Below are 22,162 nucleotides of genomic sequence, written 5' to 3' on the forward strand. Positions count from 1 at the left end.
TATTTGCTAAAATGGCATACAAATGTTTAAAATACCTTCTTATGAAATATACCGATTCAAATTTTGCTGAAATTCACTCCCTAAGAGTAAAAATAATAATTATATTAAAGAAATCCTAAATCGTCACCTGACTGTCTAAAACTCTCAATTGACCCAGATCAGTGATGTAATTTTACCGCATGCGCGTCATCAACAAGGCCAAATGTAAGCATCGCGTCGAAAGAAAAAGATGCAAGCAAAAGTCATGACAGGCACGAGGTATCAATACCGTTATATATAACAACAACACATAGGTAGGAATACTACACTTGCATCATACATGACCTTTGAAAACAGTTATTTACATATAGTATTGCTGTCTTTTCCGCTAGTTGAGTCTGACATGGCGTGCTATTGTTGTTATCTTCACTTCCTCAATTTCGAAACAACCACGTGACATATATAAATAGATCTGCGCTAAATTTATGCGGGGCTTCCCCAAGATTTCAGTGGTCAAAACTGGACATTGCAAGCAGATCTCGACCATCATATTGCCGTGGTATAACTTTTGGAAGGCCAGAGAACGCATTAAGACCCATTTATTTTGTAATTTTTTCCCCGACCAGCCCCTTTAATTTTTACGAAATAATACATATTTGGTGCCTGTGTCCAACCCTTGTTTCAAGTACTGGGTGAATGCTTGGCAAGAGGATACCCGGTCCTGGGTTGTAAATAGTTATGTCTTCATAGGTGAAGACTTAGAAAATGGAGGGAGGAATGTAGTTGAACTGGACTGGGTCAATTGTCGGTAGCCAGGTAGCTCAATTAGTAGAGCGTCTGTCTAGAGTACGGAGGGTCCTGGGTTCAAACCTGGTCTGGCCGTGCATTTTTCAGCTCCTACTGCAATGATAAAAGAGACGTTCTTTTACCCTGAAGGACAAAGAACATGTAAGGCTTTACCTGATGTTCATAAGAACTTTTGTATTAATTTTTATTGGCTGTTACATTTATTTTAATTGAAAAATAATGAAACATAGTTTTAGGTTTTTCTAATGATAAAATATGGGAAATTGGAATTGATTTATCTGAAGTTAGCGTAAAATAAATCGATTATTTGTCCCTTCACTACTCAACCCTTTCATCCCTATGTAACATTAGTAGACATTGCCATGCATTGATATGGATGAGTCCATTATGGTCTACAATGGTGAAAGGGGGTTAAGAATACATGCAATAACAGACTAAGTCACTTGATGTTTTATCCTGGTGAAAGACTGAGTTGGTAGAAAATCATTTATCAAAGTTGTGATTCCTTAATCACTTGAAAATCAGGATGCTTTAGATCTAAGACATAAGCCTCTGTTACTTAGAAGTCAAACCATTTAGCCCCTTAGATCAATAGTAAAAAAATCCATTTTCTCTTCTGATGTATAAGTACATGTCTGTTCTCAAAATTCTAAATGTACTCAAAATTGTTTGAATTTTACACTTAATATGTCTAATGCATGGGGTTCTTACAAGGCACTTAAAAAGAACAAGTGTCGAAGTTATCAAAAGTCTATTAAAAAGATAACATCGTTTAGCTGTACGATAAGAGAATTTTACAGGGCAGTATTCATAGTAATAAGAATATGTAAATTGGTAAATTCTTATAGGTAGAGCTCTTGTGGTGTTGATAAAGGTTACCATCCTACGCCCAAGATATGTACAGGTAGGTCTTTGGTAATCTCAATCAATAGAAATTGAGCATTAATCTAGTCTGATATACAGAGGCAGTAAATGTCCCTCAAATTTGAAGCCAAAATAAGTGTCAAATTGTTAAAGATATGTATTTCAAATTTTTGTGAAATTTATTCCACAATATTACAGTCAGATCTGGTTATGGGATCATCTGTATTTAGAGACCACCTGTGTTAAGAGACTACTTGTATTAAAAGGCCACTTTTAAAGGTCCCCATTGTATTGATTTATTCCTGAGCTGAACAGATATTTAGAACTGAATATGAATATTTCTGAACTGAACTCAACTTCTATATTAAGAAACTACCTGTGTTAAGAGACCACCTGTGTTAAGAGGCATGTTTTAATGTAACAGATTGTAGTGATTTCATTTGAAGTGAACCTGTATTAAAAGACCACATTCCAAACTTTGTAGGGTTAATTGTCTCTTACATGTAATACAGACAGGTACAAGTTCATTACCTTTTCATAAACATGCATATCAGTATATATCTCAGAAAATGTTCCTTATGTACAGGTATTTCTTATAAATGTATATATACAGGTGGGTTTTTAAAGAAGCACAGACACATACACTTAAATACCTTGTTATATATAATGCATGGTTTTCAGAAGGGAAAAATGAAACAATAAATTAAACATTTCTGACAGATACTTTTTTTAAAATATTTGTATTCGACCAAAAAAATGTAGAAATTTACACTGAATAAAAAATGAATCTTGATTGGGTTGTTATATTTCATATTGATGACTAAGAATAAAAACAATCAATACTGAAATACACCAACACTTTTGAAATACAGGTAAAATATTAAAAACGTGACGAAATTGAGAGCACTTACCGTACATATTCTCATATATATATATGCAAACAAACAAGTGGCTAACTTTTCATAAAGAGTTCTTGGCTTTTGATTGGAAATTGAACTCAATAATGTAGTGAAATACCTGTGTGTACTCTGCAAGTTGTTTGGATACGGCCGAATCGTGTAAAGCATGCTAACACCCATAGAGGCCCTTTCATCCTTCCTCTCTGGTATACACAGAGTAGAGACGTAAATGGTCTATCATTTCTATACTTTATTGAAATTCACAAAGACAACTCAACAATCACTATCAATATGATTTTCATATGTGAATGGGCGTGTAGTGACGGGATGGTTAAAATTCATGAAGCGTGAAAGTGGATTCGACTCTGTAAGGGACACTGAAGTCCTAATCCCGTGCATGTATTTTCATAATAGTGATTTAGCGTATTCTCGGTTGAATTGAGTTCATTATTACATTGAAACTCTTTTGAATAAAAAAATTCTACAAAACTATGACTGACCAAAATCTAAAATTAATTAATCGACATATTTCTTAACTTTTTCGCATTGTTTTACTTAAGTCAGAATGGACGAATATTAAATTTAGTGATATTAATTTATTCAGCATGGATGTGGATAGACGGCCGTGGAATTTGTTTACGTCTGCTTGTCCGTTGACAACACTTGATTCTGAAACAGGTGGAATTTTAAGTTTTTGAAAGGTAAGAACAAACTTTATTGTTACAGAAGAATACTCCACAGGGTATTTCACACCATTTTAACACTTCAATCCTGTCTGTGTGATAAATGTTTTGTCTATAATCAAGTTTACATGCAGTACTGAACATATTCATACGGCTAATGTTAATGTTACTATTTGTAGTTTAGTGTAACGAAGATTTGTGTATAAATATTTCTGAGAAATTGTAGAAAAATATATACAACATCACATTTTATGAAAACAATTTTACTTAGATCAGTTACAAGGGGTCAACATAAGTCCATTTCTGAAGGTGATTTTTTAATTTGATTGATTTGCCTTTTTTGCATGACAGTAATATGTTTAGGTACATATATGTACTTGGTAAAAGGAGTGAAAAAGAACCAACATATTTCCAGTTTGACTGAAATGATCTAAGGTTGGGAAATTGTTGAGCCATTTATACAGAACAAAATTACAAAGTGTTTGCATTTAATTCATTTACCCCTGAAATTTCATAATAAACTATTCTAACCTTTGAATTGGAAGAGTTCAAATGTGTCTTCAGGGGTAAATGAGTTAAAATAAAGTCTTGTATTAACTTTATATTAATTCATAATTATGCAATGTCTGTTATTTGTTCTTCAAATATTTGTTAATTATTCAAAACAATTGTGTTTCTATATTCATTATTGTTTTCTTTTAAAATCTGGGAAAATATATAAAAGTAAGATTTTTTTTTATCTTTTAAGAAGTCAAAAGTGTGAAGACAGGATTATATCTAAATCCTTCAGTTTTATGGTTAATCTCTTTCTCGGGAGGGTATCAGATATTTAGCTTTATGCTTAAAACAAGTGCCAAGTTTTTGTTTACCTTATATGTATGAATGATAAGACTGTAAATGTACCTGTATATATACACGTGCATATCACTATGAATGAATCTTCGACAGACCTGTCGTAGCAAAAACGACAGGGCATCGCTTTATTTGTACGGCATTGTTCACATACACCGATCAGTAAATAAACGTAATAACGGTGCAACCATTGTTGACCGTTATTTCCATTTAGGGGACTGATAAAGAATTTAAATAGGCTGTGTACGTTAAAAAGACATTGGCTATCAAACGCCTCACTGATTTTCCATAGGCTTTGTATATGAGACTATGGCCATATATTTATTGTATTTAGATTGAATACTTCAGCCTTATTGCGGTCTACGACTATTCATAGACCGACGTACCTCAGGAGGCTATTTGGTACTAAAATGTTCGCAGTTTAACTACAGGAAACACAAATATTTCTTGTCAGAATGGGATAGTTAGAAACATAATTTATGATATTAATATGTGATCAATATGATTGACGATAAATTCTGTGAGTTTGGATGGTCGTAAAAATGGATCTTTCTAACAGGTAAGCGATGTAAAGATTTTAAATAATTTAAATTGTATTTTTGTGTTCAATATTCAAAATGGGTATAAAATCAAGGCTGCTAAATAATGTACAGAATATTCTTCAAATATTATCAGGTCCTGCATGTATTTCCATCACCAGTAAGATATTATCATATGAAAATTATTAATAAATCAAGTGTCTTATATTGTCATAATGGTTGGTTTAGAGGGTGTACTATTTCATATTTAAAGTATTGTGAAATCAAAATTTTTATGGGGCTCAAATTCCGTGGTTTCCCGAAAAACAACATTTTGTGGGTACAATGAATTCATGGATTACGAGAACCCACTCAAACGGAGAATTGCTTCATATTAAACTTGTAATTACTTCATGGACCTTAGAATTCGTGGATAAAGATTACCCAAGACATCAAAAAAATTGAAAACCACACAGTGGTTCACAGTATTAGTCCACAGTATTCATGATAATAATAATGATGATCCACAGTATCATAAAAACTAATATGCTTCCATTCCATATCAGCATTAAGGTAGAGTCTCAGCAGTCTTTGTTGTATCTCCAACAAAAAAGAGTTCCAATTTGTTTGCCTTTAATTTTTACATGGAGTTCCCTTGCTAACGTAGTCTAAAGCAAAGATTTATTTACAACAGAAATTAATTCATTACAAGTATCTTTTTCACAAAAACCTGTCCACTATAGGGATTTGAACTCCTCACCTCTGAGTTATAAAGCAGTGAGCTGATCCACTGTGCTACCAGTCATGACATTTATTTTGTTTATACTGTTCAATCGATAATACATAAATAAAGTGATCCAGCACTCTGTAGGCCGTGGTGGCCAAGTGGTTTAGGCGTCTGACATTCTGCTACCACTAGCCCTCCACCACTGGGTCGTGGGTTCGAGACCTAAGTTAGGCAGTTGCCAGGTACTGGCTGTTGGTGGGTGGTTTTTCTCCGGCAACTCTGGCTTTCCTCCACCACCAAATCCTGGCATGTCCTTAAATGACCATCAATGTAAATAGGACATAACACATAAACACTCCTCATGTCAAAAAATGCGGTCGCGTTCTAGGGCAGATCTGGGGATGGATTTGCTAGAGCTTTTCACTAATAAAGTATAATGAAAAATAAACACCTCAAGAATGGTTTTGTGATTATCTTTGTTGGTCTACATGTTTTGGCATGCTATGCGGCCATCATCAGGAATGTTCTTGAGGTGTTGAGCAGATCCTTTATTTTTTTTGTATATTTCATTATTCTATTTGATCAGCAACATCACTGGGAAATAATTTCAACATGTTTTAAGCTCCATTAAAGGGCCGAAAACCATACTTGGCTTTGTATGAATATTGAGGGGAAAACATCAATTTAACAGGACAATAACTTTCTAATGCCTGTATACAGCATGTCTGCAACGAAACGCTTACCTCACGGTACGATACGTATCACAGTATGATGCTCACGATACAATATGTATCACGATACACGTATATGCTAAAAAGGTCAACTTCATAATGATTGATGAGTGTAGCATTTCAAAGTTTTGTCATAGATTTAATTATATATGCTGTAAAAAATATTTTTATAATTATGATTTTCGTACTTTTCCACAGTGGGCCACATGATCTTTACCGAAAGATTCAAAAACAACAAGTAAACTCTTAGAGTTAAATTTAAAAAAAAAGATTGATGATTACAGTACCATTAGTTCATCATGATACAGGCAAACAAAATTATTTAAAGTGATACATAAGAAAATATCATGATACGATACAGTAAGATATGTTGTTTCAGCCTTAATATACAGTAGAAAAGTGACAGAACTCTGCCAAAACTAGAAATACATTGTTTCTTTTATGAATCCATTTCAGATCAGTGTTAAATACCACCCACATGTAAAGTTAGGTAGAGATACCTGCAGACAATGACCAACATGGATTCCTTGGCATCCCACTTACCCAAAGTGGATAACAAGGCATTGGAATTTGACGTGGACATCCGAGACGGTCAGTTTAATCTTGAGGGCCGTTACTTCCTGAAGCTGTCCGTCCAGAACCTCGAAGTGACCGATTACAGTATGGTAATGCTTAGGAAAGGAAATGAACCAATGTTTACGGCAGCTTTTGCCGCAGAGACGGACACTGTCAGCCAAGTGGAGGCATCGAAAGTTTCACGCTTTCAGGAAAAAAAGTTCCAGTTTAGACTTCCGCAAGGTTTGTATTTTGCCTTTTTTGGAATATATCCTCTGTTATATATTTTAGTATCAGTGTTGAGCCCAGCCTTTTGTTTAAGTGGTTTTAAATTAGGTCTATTATAATATCACAATATCAACATCAGGAAAAACAGTATGTCATAATACATATGAATACTGTAAAAGTTTTTTTTTTTTTTTTTTCTTCTTTTGGTTTTAATTTCCGCGATTTTTTCACGGTAACAATTTTTTCTGCAAAATTTACATGTCGTGAAATTAATACCTGTGAAAAATAATATTTCTGTGACAGAATATTGTGATAAAAACATTTTTTGTGTATTCAGATAAACTTTGAAAGCAGTTACTTTCAGTATATAGGAGGTTTGGCAATTTTTATCGTAGTGATATTTTTTAAAAATTAGATAAAGGACAATAATTTCAATGAAAAAAGAAAACAAATGTTCTTTTCCTAAGTTTCTACTATCTTGTCCAATTCTGACAGACTTTTTTCAATTTTTTCAGGTTTCTGTAAAAATGATAAAATGCATGATGTGCACCTACTGGTCGAAGCTTTTGTGCAGCCTAAAAATGGAGGAAAAAGTAGAAAAGTTGGCGAAGGAAAGTTTGCAATATATCCCCGCCCAAATGCACCGCGGATAAAAGCTAATGTAGATCCGGGGGATGATTTCTACCATTTCACAGACGTTCTGTCTCTATTACGTACTGTTAGCACGGACAGTGTACAGATGCATTGTGGGAGGATACGATGTACTTTTGCTCTGCGTGAGTTGCTGCCACCTCGTCCTAAGACCCCCATTGTTACGCCACCACCACCACGGAAAAAAGTCACTCCCAGACGAGATCCGCCCGAGCCCACACCTGAACCCACTCCCCGAGAACCCCCACAAAGTACTTCCCCCTGGGGAGACAATATATCCCTACACTTGCCATCATCCCCTACACTTCCCCCTGCCAATGAAGGCAAAAAGGTACGTTCATGTCTATATAGACTGCAAAAAAGTAGGTTCATGAAAAATATGGACTGCCACAAGGTACGTTCAATGTCCATATGGACTGCAAAAAAAGTAGATTCATTGAAAATATGCACTGCAACAAGATAGGATCATGTCCCTATGGACTGTAAAAAATAAGGTTCATGATGATATGAGCTGCAAGACAGATTCATGTCAATGTGGACTACAGGAAGGAAGGTTAATGGTCTCATGAACCACAAAGAAGGTTCATACTGGTTAAAATGTTTGTGGGTTGTACTTGTATGTAAAAATTTAGGTAGAAAGTTGACGTCTTCTACATGTTCAAGATGGTAGGTTTATGTCAATGTGAACTGCAAAAGGTTAGGTTCATTGTCACATGAACCACAAGAGGGAATTATTAATGATTAATATGATTGTTGGTTATATTAAATTTGTTGAGATCCTTTTTTATGTTATATTTAATTGAAGGAATGTAATGTTTTGTGAGTGAGTTTCTGATTTAACAAGTGAAATTTTCATCATAGTTGCAAAACTTTCCGAGTGACTAAAATAGTTCAATTTGACCCTTGTTTATATCAATGTCAACAAACCCCAAACAAGTTTAAACCTTCAGGACTCATTAAATGATTGAGATTCATAATGATATATATCACAACTTTGAGAGAGGATGTGATTTCTATCTATCTATCTTGATGTTATACACTCCACAGAGACCAAAATGGCTTTAATGGGTTAAGTATGCATGCAATACTTAGCTTCGGTTAATCCCAGTTGGTAGGTATTGATGCTTTAACCCTTTCACCCCCATGTAACTTTAGTAGACTCTACTAGCATTGATCTGGATGAGTCCATTATGGTCTACAGTGGTGAAAGGGTTAAGTGCCTCTAATCCTTTCCCCTCGACTGTGATGTCATCTAGGTGGTTCAAGTCCGGAGCTGTTCGCACAAAGAATGAGTTGCTGTACTTTCTGTATTGCTGTTGGGTATTATGACTGCTCTGTTATTGTTCCGTGTTGCTGTTGGGTATTATGACTGCTCTGTTATTGTTCCTGATTGAATTTGGAATTGGTATTGATGTCTTGCAGTCATGGAACTTATGTTGTCGTGTTTTCCTTTTCCTACGCTGGAAATGAATTAAGTCTTTGATGGAATTTGCTCCTCCACGATTTTATAGAATGTTAATTTCTGTTGTTTTCGTCTTGATGTGAGTGATGGAAGTTGTAGATCTTGAGGAGTTTTGTCATTAATTCCTCATCCCTTGTTCTGTAGTCCTTCTGGATGAAACGTGCTCCTCTTTGTTGTATACTTTCCAATTTATTGATGTTTGTCTTAAAGTTTGTGTGCTTTGATACAAATGTTTTTCCTTGTGTCTAATTAAGAAATTCCACATCATATGACTTTTAAAACAAGCTTTCAATGTTAAAGAAATTATCTGTCTGTGATGGAGGACTATCTGCTCTATGCTTTGAAGAAATGAAACTGCATAAATTGATGACCATTTATATATATGTGTTGTTTTAGCTACCAGAGGGCCATCTCCTGGATTCTGACCGGAAGACATTCTTTATCGGACAGACGTATCGTCATGTGGCCAAAAAAGGCAAGGAGCAAGTTGATGTAATTGTACATGGTTCCATCAGTCTGCCATCGACACCAAACGGAAATCCTCCACTGCCCTACCCCATCATGTATGTGTTACCTTATAGTCGAATCTGGCCATTTGTTCACCTCGTGTAAAAAGACCACATTCAGTGTTTACCAATGTAGAAGTTTCAATGTAAACTTAACCTGTATTAAGAGACCGCTTTTAATGTTCCGTCTTTTTATATCATTATGAACTGAACCTGTATTAAGAGACCACCTGTGTTAAGAGACCACTTTAAATGTTCCCCATTGTAGCTATTTCATTGTGAACTGAACCTGTAAAAAAGAGACCACCTGTGTTAAGAGACCACTTTTAATGTTGTCCATTTTTATGATATTATTATTAACTGAACTGATATTAAGAAGCCACCTATGTTAAAGAGACCAGTTTGAATGGTCTCCATGGTAGCAATTTCTTTGTGAATGGAACCTGTATTAAGAGACCACCTGTGTTAAGAGACCACCTTCTTAATATCGATTTAACTGTAACTCTTTATAAAATAAACTTACCATTTTATATACTGTCAGATCACGACATTGCACTGATTTTAAACAAGTGCCTGAAAAATGTTGTAAATGTTTCAACTATCGAAAGTTTGATCGATAATAGTTTATGTGCTGTTTGTGTATGATTATTTACATTCAATCAATCTATATGAGAAGATATGCTATATTTTATGACTAATTTGTTTGGGATTTATGGGTTTTTTTTCACCTTTTAAATATTTTAACATGTCAGTTTAAGTTTGACATATTCCTTTTGTGAATGTTAATTTTGAATGTTGTTTTGTCCTTGATGATTCAAATTGTCGATAAGCCATAAAACAATACAAAACAATTGTTTCCCTAAAAACTGACCACACCATATAATGTCCTATCCTGCATCATTTCCTATGTGGCAGATCTTAATTGTACATATGACTGCGGTCGCCATTTAGCTTCGAGCTAGGGGGAGTTTCCCTTTAGCTCAGTGGTAGAGTGTCCGATTTAAGGGAGTATGGGATTGCAGTTTGATCCCCCGTGGAAGCACACTATTCTCTTTCCTGTTACACCTATATACTTACTACCACATATTCTGCCCTACCTAGTCATGTATGAATGTCTTACCAATGTTCCTCATACTATAAACTGACTAAAACGTTATATTTCAGTAAGAATCTGGCTGCAGACAAAAAGAAAATGGCCATCGGTTCACCAGGTCACACAACATTACGCCCAACACACGCACCCTCCTGGGAGGAAATGCTTACAATCAGCATGACGGATGCAGAATCCGGGGAAGATGGTAAGTGTAATACACGTATTGATTTTTTTTAATAGTCTTACCTTAACCCTTTCAACACTGTTTATACCATAATGGACTCATCCCCATAAATGCATGGTAGAGTCTACTAAAGTTACCTAGGGGTGAAAGGGTTAAGAAGTACATCTATAAAGGTTAAGCAGAGCTGTTTCTGTATCCAGGTCTTACCTGTGTGCTGTCACATGCTCTACAGGTGTTTTCGTTTCTGTAGTACATTAGAAAACAACATAATATGTATAGTACCAGTAATTAAATGTGAAGGATAAAATTAACACTGGGTGAGTATAGGTTATTCTGGCAAAGGGCGAAAGTTTTGACTGGGCAATTTTTTTCCAGTATACAGTATTATAATACATTTCAAATAGATGCCAAGAGGACGAAAATGTGTTCATGCTCGTGCAGCTGACATAATCTTTATCTCACCTGTCCCAAAGGGCCAAGTGATCTTATGCCATGGTGCGGCGTCTGTCGTCCATCCTGCGTCCGCCTGGTGTAAACTTTTTACTTTAAACAACTTCTTCTCAATAACCAAGAGGCTTAGGGTGATGGTATTTTGACAGTGGTATGCTGGGAGAAAGGACTACCAATTTTGTTCAAATGAATGACCTTTGCCCATTTCTAAGGTCACAGGGGTCAAATATGTTAAAATATTTAAACAACTACTTCTGAATAACTAGAAGGCCGTGGATGATATTTTTTGGCCAATCACATACTGGCATGAAAGGCTACCAAGTTTGTTCAAATGAATGACCTTGACTTATATCCAAGGTCAAGGGGGACACTTGTTTTTAAAAACTTTCAAACAACTTCTTCTGAATAACCAAAAGGCCCAGGTTGATGATATATGGCTAGTAATATGCTGGCATGAAGGGCTACCAAGTTTGTTCAAATGAAAGACCTTGACCTGTATTCAAGGTCACAGGGGTCAAATATGTTAAAATCTCTAAACAACTTCTTCTGAATACCCAATAGGTGCAGGATGATGATATTTAGCCCATAACATGCTGGGATAAAGGGCTACTCACTTTCTTAAAATGAATGACCATGACCTTTATTCAAGGTCACAGACATCAAATATGTTCAGAATCTTTAAACGACTTCTTCTGAATAACCATAAGGCTTAGAATGTTGATATCTGGCCAGTAGCATGCTAGGATAAAGGGCTACCAACTGTCTTCAAATGAATGACCTTGATGTATATTCAAGGTCACAGGGGTCAAATATGTTAAAAATATTTTAATGACTTCTGAAGAATAACCATGATGCCCAGATTGTTGATATTTGGCCAATAGCATGCTTGGACGAACGGCTAACAAGCTTTTTTATTTGAATGACCTTGACCCACTTTCAAGGTCACATTTGGTCATATATGTATAAATCTTTAAATAACCTAATTTCATTAAACAAAAGGTCTGGGTTGGTGGTATTTTGGCATGTTGCATGCTGAGATGAAGGGCTATACTGTTTGTTTACTATAATGACCTTGTTCCATTTTCAAGGTCACAGGGGTCAAATGTTTTTAAATCTTTTAACAGGTTCCTTTAAATGACTTATACCGGTAGTCATGAATACTGATATTTTGCTTTAGCTTTATATTAGATCGATTTTAAGGTTACAGGTGTGAGATTAAAACTAGGTGAGCGATGGATTTATTATTATCATAATTATTATACAATTTTTTAATATCTACCAAGAATAAGCCATCTGAGGTACTTTACATATATGCAGACATACAATTCATACAATCAAAAGGATTTGACAATTTCATCGAAACCACTGTATCAGGTACTTACTACTAAGGCACCTTGCTAAATACCTCCACATCTGTGCTGGAGATGAATTAGAGTTTTGAATTGCTAGGGGACCTTGCATCTAATACTGACCGACCTTTATGCATTCAACAGCACCTTTTTATAGGGATATCTCACTTGAATGTTACTGCACAGACACTGCAGTGCCCACCCCGGAACATTGCATACTCCACCTGGGGTATAAGATTGGTGTAGGCAGGAGAAAAAACACTGTCTTAAAATCTGTGCAACAATGATGTAAAAATTAAACCTACATAAACTTTGTTATATGGTAAAATGCACCCATATGGGAGCTTTATTTACTTGGTCCATTTTAAATATCAAATTAGAAAAAGTCAAAGGTCATATTACATTGAGTTAAATACAAAACCAGGACACAGCATGGAATAGTGATATTCAATGACATAGAATTTGTATATTGAATATACCCTATGTCTTCCATTTCTCTAAGAGTAGGCCCAAGTTTTTATATAAACCCTCCCTCCTTCCTTCAGATATCAAATTTACCAAATTTTTAATGTTGAAGGATACTAGATGTTTGAATGTAGTTTTAGACATAAGATTTTTTTTTAGACAAACTGATTGTTCAAGTTTACCCAGAGATATTGAATACGGAGCCAACGTTTTGATGTGAGAAGTGCATTGTATATATGAGGTTTGGTCCATTACTTAAGAATTGAACCTCTGAATTGAAATGGTGAACAACATGGTATAGATATGTGTCGTCAGATCTTCGTCGAGAAACTTATCGTTAAAAATTTGCATAAGAATATTTACAAAAGGATTATGTGTTTATTGTGGGATGAGAACTTGATGGCTTATTCGGTAAATCGATTACATAGGAAGTGGAATATAAAAGTCACGTGACTCAAATGGTGCAAGGTACGAGGTATTAGAAGAAGGAGGCTTGAAATCTTTGTAGAGAGATTTGTCATTTTTAACTTGCATAACAATATTGAGAACCGGATAAACTTGTATAAGGGGATCTTAATTACTTATTATTCCATTATCATTCATGGAAAATTTAACACAGAAAAGGTATATAACGCCAGGTGTTGAAATAGAGGGCTAAACATTGTGAAGAGAAACTGAACATTTCTTGTATTAGATTTGATTGGGTTTGTATATCTATTATTCTCCCATGAAAAACTTTTACTGATTGTCCAGTGTAAACCATTAAAACCATATAGAGAAGTCAGAGAAGCTTTTCTGTCAGTGCTTTCCTCAATTGACGAAGACTTGATCTGTTTGCGATCTACATTTGATGACCCTTAAGTACAGATCAATTAGGCGTTGATATGGTTATATCTGTCTGTGAAGTGCAATTTAAATGTCGCTCAAGAGATGTCCTCAAGGTTTTCAAGTGACGTCTCAGACAGTTTTATTTACTTAAACCATTTTAATTTTTTCGGCTCATCTTCGAAGCTATAATTAATCCACTGCTAGTTGTGCTTTGATGGTTATTCCGGACACTATGCGGAACTGTAGAACTTACCTATTTCAATTAAAAAAATATGTTGTGATTTTTAATGATATCTCTTACATCAAAAAACAGTTTGAAATTAACAAAAATATTATTTAATCTATTGTAAAAAGGTTACCTGCTGGTGAATACAAAAAACCACATATGTACCATGATACCTGTATATTAGTGTGTCCGTAATAATATTCAAATGTATACACCTTTGTATAAAGAACACCTGTGTATAGTAAGTACCTGTGAATTGAGTATACCTGTGTTTAAAGAACACTTGTATATAACAACAAGCATCTGTGAATAAGGAACACCTGGATATGAAGAATACATGTGTATAAAAAGCATTGTTCCTATACTAGGGCTGTTTTTGTTTAAACGGTCAAACCGGTCAGACCACTGTTGTTCGTTTATTAAATAAGGTCGGACCTAGTAATCTGATGCTGCTTTCAGGCGAGCCTTGACAAAGCCTTGCAAGGCCTGCATAAACATTTGCAGGTCCGCCAGGATTTATACCGGAAAATGTTACATTTATAAACGGTCAAAGCGATTGTTCCGCAAAAACAAACAGGCCCTAGGTCTCTATCATATTTTAATATCAATATTTTATGACCTGGTAAACATCTATAGTCATATTTACCCAATTTCAGACAGTCCAAAAAGAGGTAATGATATGCTGTTGGTTTGAATGATGTCCCTATGTTTGTGTAGGTTTTGAGATAATTGTCTTGTGGACTAATACTTAAGACCTAAGCTTCTACAGTTGGTGATGATTAACTAATTCTTGTACATAATTTGTCATATATTTACATGGTCTTTTTACTTAAAAGGAGAAATTTCTTTAACTCATTCACCCCTGAAATTTCATAATGAACTATACCAACCTTTGAATTGGAAGAGTTCAAATGTGTCTTCAGGGGTGAATGAGTTAAATGTATTAAAAGCTAGAACTGTCTTGGGATGTCTCTTACTTTTTCTGACTTTATTTTTTTGTTCTTCATTTATTTTTACAACAATTCATATATCTTTTATCTTCATTATGAATGAATGAATGAGTTGCATTTCCCAACTGACCAGTTCGAATCTTGAGCCATTATTTTCCAAAGTGCTTAGATAGTCAGTTAACCACCTAGATCATACATGCAGCTCAATTTCTCTTGATTAAGATGCTTTCAAACACCTCTGATTACTATTTTTACCTGTGTTTGGAAATAAATGTCTTTTAATGAATATTCAAATAGTCTATGTTTGGATTTACCTTTGTGACCGTTTTTGTGGGTGAAAATGTTTACACTAATGCGTATCTAATTCATTCCAAACTTGGTGAATTAAGAGTCTTATTTGAGATTTTTGACTGTTTAAATGTTTGTTTTTTCGTGATGATAATATTTGATTTGTGTGTGTTTTTGCTGTTTCGTAATCATATCTGATATATATATGTACAATTTCTTTTTAATAATTGAATGATGTGTACAAATTTTGATATACAAAGGGCGCCCATTTCGCATCAAGAAAATTACACCAGAGGGGGGTAAGACATAGTGGTATAGTCCATATATACATATATTTATATATCCTCAGCTTCTACTATAGAACCCTAGTCTAAAAGCCAGACGTTTTAGATGCAGTGCTATCAATATCTATTATTGTACAATATTTATATTCTGATAAAAGTTTTCATCAAGACAATTTAAATTAGTTTTTTTATCTTCATGTTACATGGTATGTGATCAATTAAAATTATGAAAGAATTCTACTTAAAAAATACTGCTCAAATAATATATTAGAAAATGCAATAAGGTATTTTATTCAGATTAATTATGTTAATATTAATGAAATATTGGACAATGCATATTGATTTTTTTAATTGATTAATCATGTTTTTTTTGTAGGTTATAGAACTGTATCACATGAATATATTTAATTTTTACTAATTTTAAAAAGATGAGTTTTACTTTTAAAGTAGATTTTCTGCCTGGTTTAGGTGAATTTTACTTACTGCATACAATGAATATTTTTTTAAACATTTTAAATAGTAAATGTTTTACCATTTTATCTTTTCATGGAATGAAGATTTTACAATAATGATAAAGCATGCTGTTAAGTAAACATTTCAAATGAAAGCTCATTTATTTTACCACTTTCATTTTGCATGGAATTCTGTTTTACAATTAGAAAACAAAATGTTTTTGCAGAAATTTTATAACTAAGTCAAATATTGAACATTGATCAAATTACTCTTTTACAGTTTTTCTTTTTTTTTTGAGAATATACATTTCAGATCAAACAGTTTTTACTTATTTGAGATTATCTGTGAAGTTATGCTATATTTCTAGGTTTTTTTCTGAGATTACATTGTGCTCATGTTTAACAGTGTTAGTGATAGCGGTGGCCGATGGTCCTACTAAGGAGAGGCTTGTCAGCTATGAGATCCCTATGGCTTACCTAGAACCCTTCCATCAGTATCACCTGGAACTTGTCAAGGTAAGCACTTTATCCAAACCGATATTAAAATAGGATTCATCCTTTATTTACTGTTTGTACCTATACAGATGTATGACATAAGATAAAATTGATGATCTTGTCTCTCATTCCTGTGAGTATATGACTGAACTGTCCAGGGCAAGAAAGGGTCATTGCTATCTTACATCCAATTTCATCTGCATGACGTCACAATAGGACAGCAATAACATGACGACACAAAATAAGGAACATTCCGATGTCATGGTGCAGAAGTTTAACACCTTTTTGTCGTTTCTGAGCAAATTCTGGTGATTAAAATGAGACAAATATACTCCATCTGGCATCATGCCCAGGGTTGTATAGGGAAGTTCCACCCTCAGAATGGTTTAACCCAAACTGAAAAGCTCTTGGGTGGAATTTCCCTATCCTACATCCATGGAGATAAAAGAGTCTTCTATTCCTTTTTCTTTTCAGCCTGTCCAGGGGATAAAGAGTGGAGTCCGTACCTTTATCACAATCACACGGAAGCTTGATCACCTCATTAAGGACCCCGCCTCACCTCAGTACCTAGGGTTAGAGGTCAGTATTCGTAAAAGTTGACAAACTGTTGGTTTATTTGTGGTAAAACTGTTCTGCTACAGAGCAAAAGCTCAGGAGCTGGACCTAGGCTACTGGTAGTTTTAAAAATACACTTTAAAGCATAGTTTATCTGATAGCTTAATTTTGATGGGCTGGTATCTTTACATGAGGAATATTATGTTGTACAATGTTTTTTATATGAATCATACACCACAACTGTTATGCCTACATTTTGTGTGACATTTGAATTGTAGTTTTCTTCATAACACTTTAAATAAATTTCACCTATGAAATTAATCTTAAGGGGGGGAGGTGTTGAGATAAAATAAATGACTAAGTGTCATTGAGACAATGTTTATGTTCAATTATAGTTTCCTGTTGTCCCGTAATTTAGAGGCATAAAGTTAATTGCTGGCTGTCAGTGCACTGGTGTTGGCCATAGAATTAATTTTCTTATGTCAGATAAGGCTTAGTATATAACCTTTCGGGGCCAGGGGATGCTGAACTGTAGATTTGATATGATATTGCACTGTATCCATGCTATTTGTCAATCCCAGATCAGGCCTTTGAGCTAGGCACACGTCTATGTTAACCCTTGAGGACTAACACAACATTTAACACAACAATTGGTGTTTAGTATTTGTATCCGATAGACTTTGAGGGTAACAAACTGGAATGGTGGCACGGTTAGCATAAGATCCGTCTCTGTGAGAAACTTGACTCAAAAGTTCTGGCACTGCAGTTAGAAAACTAGGTTTGCAAGGCACTGTGCTCCAACATCTGGTTCCATGAGACACTTTATTTCTACATCTGGCTCTGTGAGACACTTTGTTCCTAGATCTACAGTTCTGCAAGAAACTTGGCTCCAATACACATTTATTTTGACAAATTACGTTTTTTTCTTTGAAATAGATGAAAGTGGAACAAAATAAAACTCAATGAAATCGGTCAAGAAATAAACAGTTTTGAAGTTAGATGAAGAAGAGAAAAAATAAAATGGAACTGTATAACACTAATTTATGAGGAGCAATAAAAAAATCAATTCATTTAAATTTGCTTATATATAGAAGGAAACTTGGACGGCTTCAACCTTGAAGATGTGGTCAATATTAGAGGACATTGTCATACATTGTAAATCATTTTAGATATTTGCTTTTAATTTTAGTGGGATTTAAAAATAGAAGAGCCAGTATATTTGCAGGTATTCTGTTTCAAGTATTAATTTTCAGTCATATTTATTGTTATAATTTTATTGTATTTATTTGTTTTTGGTTTCAATTTGTATTTCTGTGAACACTTTCAATGTTTATACGATTTTGTTCATGAATTGTTTCCATTACAGTTGTGCATGTATACATTACTGTAAACGTGGCATGCTTCTTAAATATCATGACTTTCCTTTCTTCTACCACTGCATTAAATAGAATATCAGGATACCACATTTATCCCAACTGGTAACAAGCCCACCCATATATCTTGCAGTTTAGGAGAAATGCCAACATATGTTTTTTCATTGTTCTGAAGTAAGCCCACCCAAACCCAATCATGTTGACCCCGGGGGCTTTTTGCAGGATAAATATGGTATATGTGAAAACTGCATGTAATGTTTTCAGGAAAAAATCTTCGCAGAAGTATTATTTTTGTAGTTTCATTATACAAATGGATTGCAGGTATTCACCATACCTAAAGTCTAAGGGGTCAAAAGAAAGAATGAGAATAATAGAAAAACAGATGCTTTTTTTTGTTTGGCCTAATGCTTAGGTGTTTGTTTGGTACAGGTGATGCTTAGATCGGTCCAGAAGCCATTCAAACATCCATTAGGTCCCCTTATTGCTGTGGCCAGGATGGTACCCGACTATTATAACTACAAGTAAGTCATTTTCATGTTGTTCCCAAAAGGTTGATCAATGATTTGCATCCCACCGCTGCCACCAAATGTAGCAAAACAACAGAAACCTATCCAGCCACTGACCATGCTTGATGTTGCTAAATATTGAGCTAGGCCCAAGGACATATGGTGATGCTGACAGTTATATTGCTTTGCTGGAAGAGCTAGCTTGCCAGTAAGGAAGTATTTCCCTGTCATATTCCTTTGCTGGTACAATGTTGCATGAACAATACAATATTCCCTGTTGCTTTCATTGTAGGAGTGACAACCTACTTTCCCATCCTCGTACGGCAGCTGTCAGCATGACGAGTGTGACGTTTCCTTCTCCTCATCCTTCCTCGTTCAAAGTGCCACCCAGGACAAAACATGGCTACCCTCAGGTGAGTACAAAAGATTTTCTACGATCTCCCCATCGTTCCTGATCAAAAACAAGGCATGGCAAGGAAAAGAGACTGATGGCCCCATAGCTTCCTCCATAACAAAAATGACAGCAAGACATTGTTACTTTCCACTTTACATCCAAAGACCTCTCCTCATTCTTCACTGCCACTTTAAGAACCAATCAATTGTTGGTATATCTAACAAAGAAGAGTTCCACTTGTTCATCCTTTGTTGCTTGCCCTTTAACAATAGCAAAGAATAATTTGCTGATTTCAAAATGTTCTAGCTCCCTTAAAAGGTCAGCAACTTGTAATTTTCTTTGTATAACTGAAGAAAAAATAATATAGATTTAACATGGAAAAAACTTTTTAAGGTATGTATATACAGTAGAAAAATAGTGGGGCACTCTACCTTAAACAATTATTCACAAGTTAAACTAGTATACTATTTTTTTTTACAACTTCTTATGTTGACCTGTAATTAATATTTCTCATGTGTGTATGATGGTGTATCTATACCTCTTACAGATAAGCTTACCTGGTCGACCCGACACCCAGCCATTATGGAATCACCCGTACCTGTTCAGTGATGAGCGTGACAAGGCTACCTTGTTCACACCCGGGGCTGCCTTGGTCTTAGAATACTACATCGCCACTGCTGGTATGACTTAATTACTTCCCACTGTTTATTTTTCTCATCCTCATTGGAAATTCATTCATTTGCAACACTTTAACAGTAGTCAATATTTTAGATAATGCCTGTTGTTCCATTGTCAACGGAAGCAGGATATTTAGTGCTATTTTACCATATATTAATATTTATCAATCCTTCATGTGCTTTCATATACAAAGGCTAGAGTAGAATATTTATGTATTAAGTTTTATATTAAATAATAATCGAGCTTGCTTTTTGCTTTGAAGCATATTAGCATGTCCTAGTGGTAAAAAAATAGCCATAAACTGCTTACCTATATAATCTTACCTGAAATTTTTGTTTAATTAACCATTTTTTTTTTTATACATTCAGACAAAAAGACTACTATTTCAAGATCAATTTGGCTAAATCTTGATCAGATTTACAAGTTAAAACAAGGGTTTATCTCCGGTATTTTCAAAAACAGGTGAAGGCTTAATGAAGTAGCCTGCTGGTGTTAAAAATAAAAAAATAGTCAAATAATATAAGCACAAAAGATAAATATCCTTAGGCAGAAATTAAATTTAGAAAATTGTTCAGCTTACAAAATGTAGAACTACGGTCAATTACCGGTACTACACATTGAAATAATTGTGTATTTTGCACGCAAAACAAAAATCTGCAATTCTGATGTGTTATTTATATGGAGATGAAAAAATAAAAAAACAATGTAAAAGTGAGCTCCAAATTAAAAAAAACCCACCAAAATTACAGGGACTTTTGTAGGATTTTCATAAGCAAGTTCTGAGCAGCATTAAATCCTGGCAAAGCAAAATATAAAAGAAGCATGAGTCTACTTTTGACAATGTATGAGAAAGCTTAAAATGCTTGATTTGTTTGGTTTAGCATTGTTTAACATCCTATCAACAGCTATGGTCATTTAAGGATGGCTTAAAATGCTTGAATATAAATAAAATGATTGAGTCAGTATCTCTGGAATGTTTGAATACTTTATAAGGTGTTTTTTTCGTCTGACATTCTGCTACCACTAGCCCTCCACCACAGGGTCGCGGGTTCGAGGCCTACGTGGGGCAGTCGCCAGGTACTGGCCATAGGTCGGTGTTTTTTCCCTGGGAACTCCGGCTTCCTCCACCACCAAAACCTGGCAAATCCTTAAATGACCATAGCTGTTCATAGGACGTAAAACACAAACATTTTTTTTCGTGGCTTTGTTATTATGGCCAATTTTGCGGGATATACTTTTCGCATATTTCAGATCTAGTAGCTCTGCCACATAGTGCAACAGTAAGGTTTAGATAAAGTTCAATAATTAAAGCAAATAAATAATATATTATTACTCCAAAATTAGATTTAGAATATTATTTAGCTCATAGAGGTAGAAGTAAATTTCAATGCAATTTACATTTTGCTTGTGTGTGTTTTTCGCAGAAAAATTGTTGGTGCGAAAATTGCAAAAATTGCATCCAAGCAAAAACCCCACCTTACTAGCTAACAGAATATCATTTATCAGTACTTCTGAGATGAATATAAAATGTATGTCAGTATTTGTATAATGTTTCTTACAGTTGCCATTCCTTCTCAAACAAGCATGCAGAGTTACAAGGGTCTGTATCATTCATCACACTGTGGCCGTGGGGAAACTGTCCTATATATATACACACACTGTATACTCTTTCTTTTACTCTCTAAACTAAATGTACAGTCAACCCTGTTCTTTACAAAACGTAGAAGAAAAAAATCAAAAAAAATCTTTAAAATATCAAGTAATTTTCTATGATCTTCAAGTATATTTAGTAAAAACAGCACCACACTGACAGGTAACTGTCTCAAACATGATGTTATGTATTACTTACAAGTTGGTGCAAGAAATAAACATTTTTCATTAATGAATGTAATAGAAATTTTTAGCATTAAGTAGATTATCGGTAGAATCATATACCATATTTATCTGGCAATAAGCCCATGCCTGGTAATAATAAGCCCACCCCAAATATATTGCAGTTTCAGTAATAAACAAAACAACAAATGATATTTCTTTGTCCTATAAGAAGCAAACCTCCCTCTTTTGAGTTAGAAAATACCGGTATGTGTTAATTGGCCCCTGGTGTAAGTTGAGGATAAATATGGTATTATA

At 34.6% G+C, this 22,162-nt stretch overlaps 1 protein-coding gene across 3 annotated transcripts in view; it reads left to right on the forward strand.

Moving 5' to 3' along the window:
• LOC110446701 (coiled-coil domain-containing protein 33-like) overlaps positions 1 to 22,162 on the forward strand; it is a 60,585-nt gene that overhangs the window by 1,817 nt on the left and 36,606 nt on the right. For 2 of the 3 annotated variants that reach the window (XM_021492000.1, XM_021492001.1), the window contains exons 2-11: positions 3,154 to 3,250; positions 6,517 to 6,858; positions 7,359 to 7,825; positions 9,353 to 9,519; positions 10,627 to 10,760; positions 16,438 to 16,547; positions 17,001 to 17,105; positions 18,884 to 18,975; positions 19,253 to 19,373; positions 19,902 to 20,034. In XM_021492000.1, the coding sequence (XP_021347675.1) occupies positions 6,570 to 6,858; positions 7,359 to 7,825; positions 9,353 to 9,519; positions 10,627 to 10,760; positions 16,438 to 16,547; positions 17,001 to 17,105; positions 18,884 to 18,975; positions 19,253 to 19,373; positions 19,902 to 20,034 (1,618 nt within the window). In that variant the 5' untranslated portion in view covers positions 3,154 to 3,250; positions 6,517 to 6,569. Of the gene's footprint in view, positions 1 to 3,153; positions 3,251 to 6,516; positions 6,859 to 7,358; positions 7,826 to 9,352; positions 9,520 to 10,626; positions 10,761 to 14,713; positions 14,729 to 16,437; positions 16,548 to 17,000; positions 17,106 to 18,883; positions 18,976 to 19,252; positions 19,374 to 19,901; positions 20,035 to 22,162 lie in introns of all 3 variants that reach the window. The other variant, XM_021491991.1, reaches the window with a different exon arrangement.

This window comes from Mizuhopecten yessoensis, unplaced genomic scaffold, assembly GCF_002113885.1.
Source record: "Mizuhopecten yessoensis strain PY_sf001 unplaced genomic scaffold, ASM211388v2 scaffold357, whole genome shotgun sequence".
In the NCBI taxonomy this organism is placed as follows: domain Eukaryota; kingdom Metazoa; phylum Mollusca; class Bivalvia; order Pectinida; family Pectinidae; genus Mizuhopecten; species Mizuhopecten yessoensis.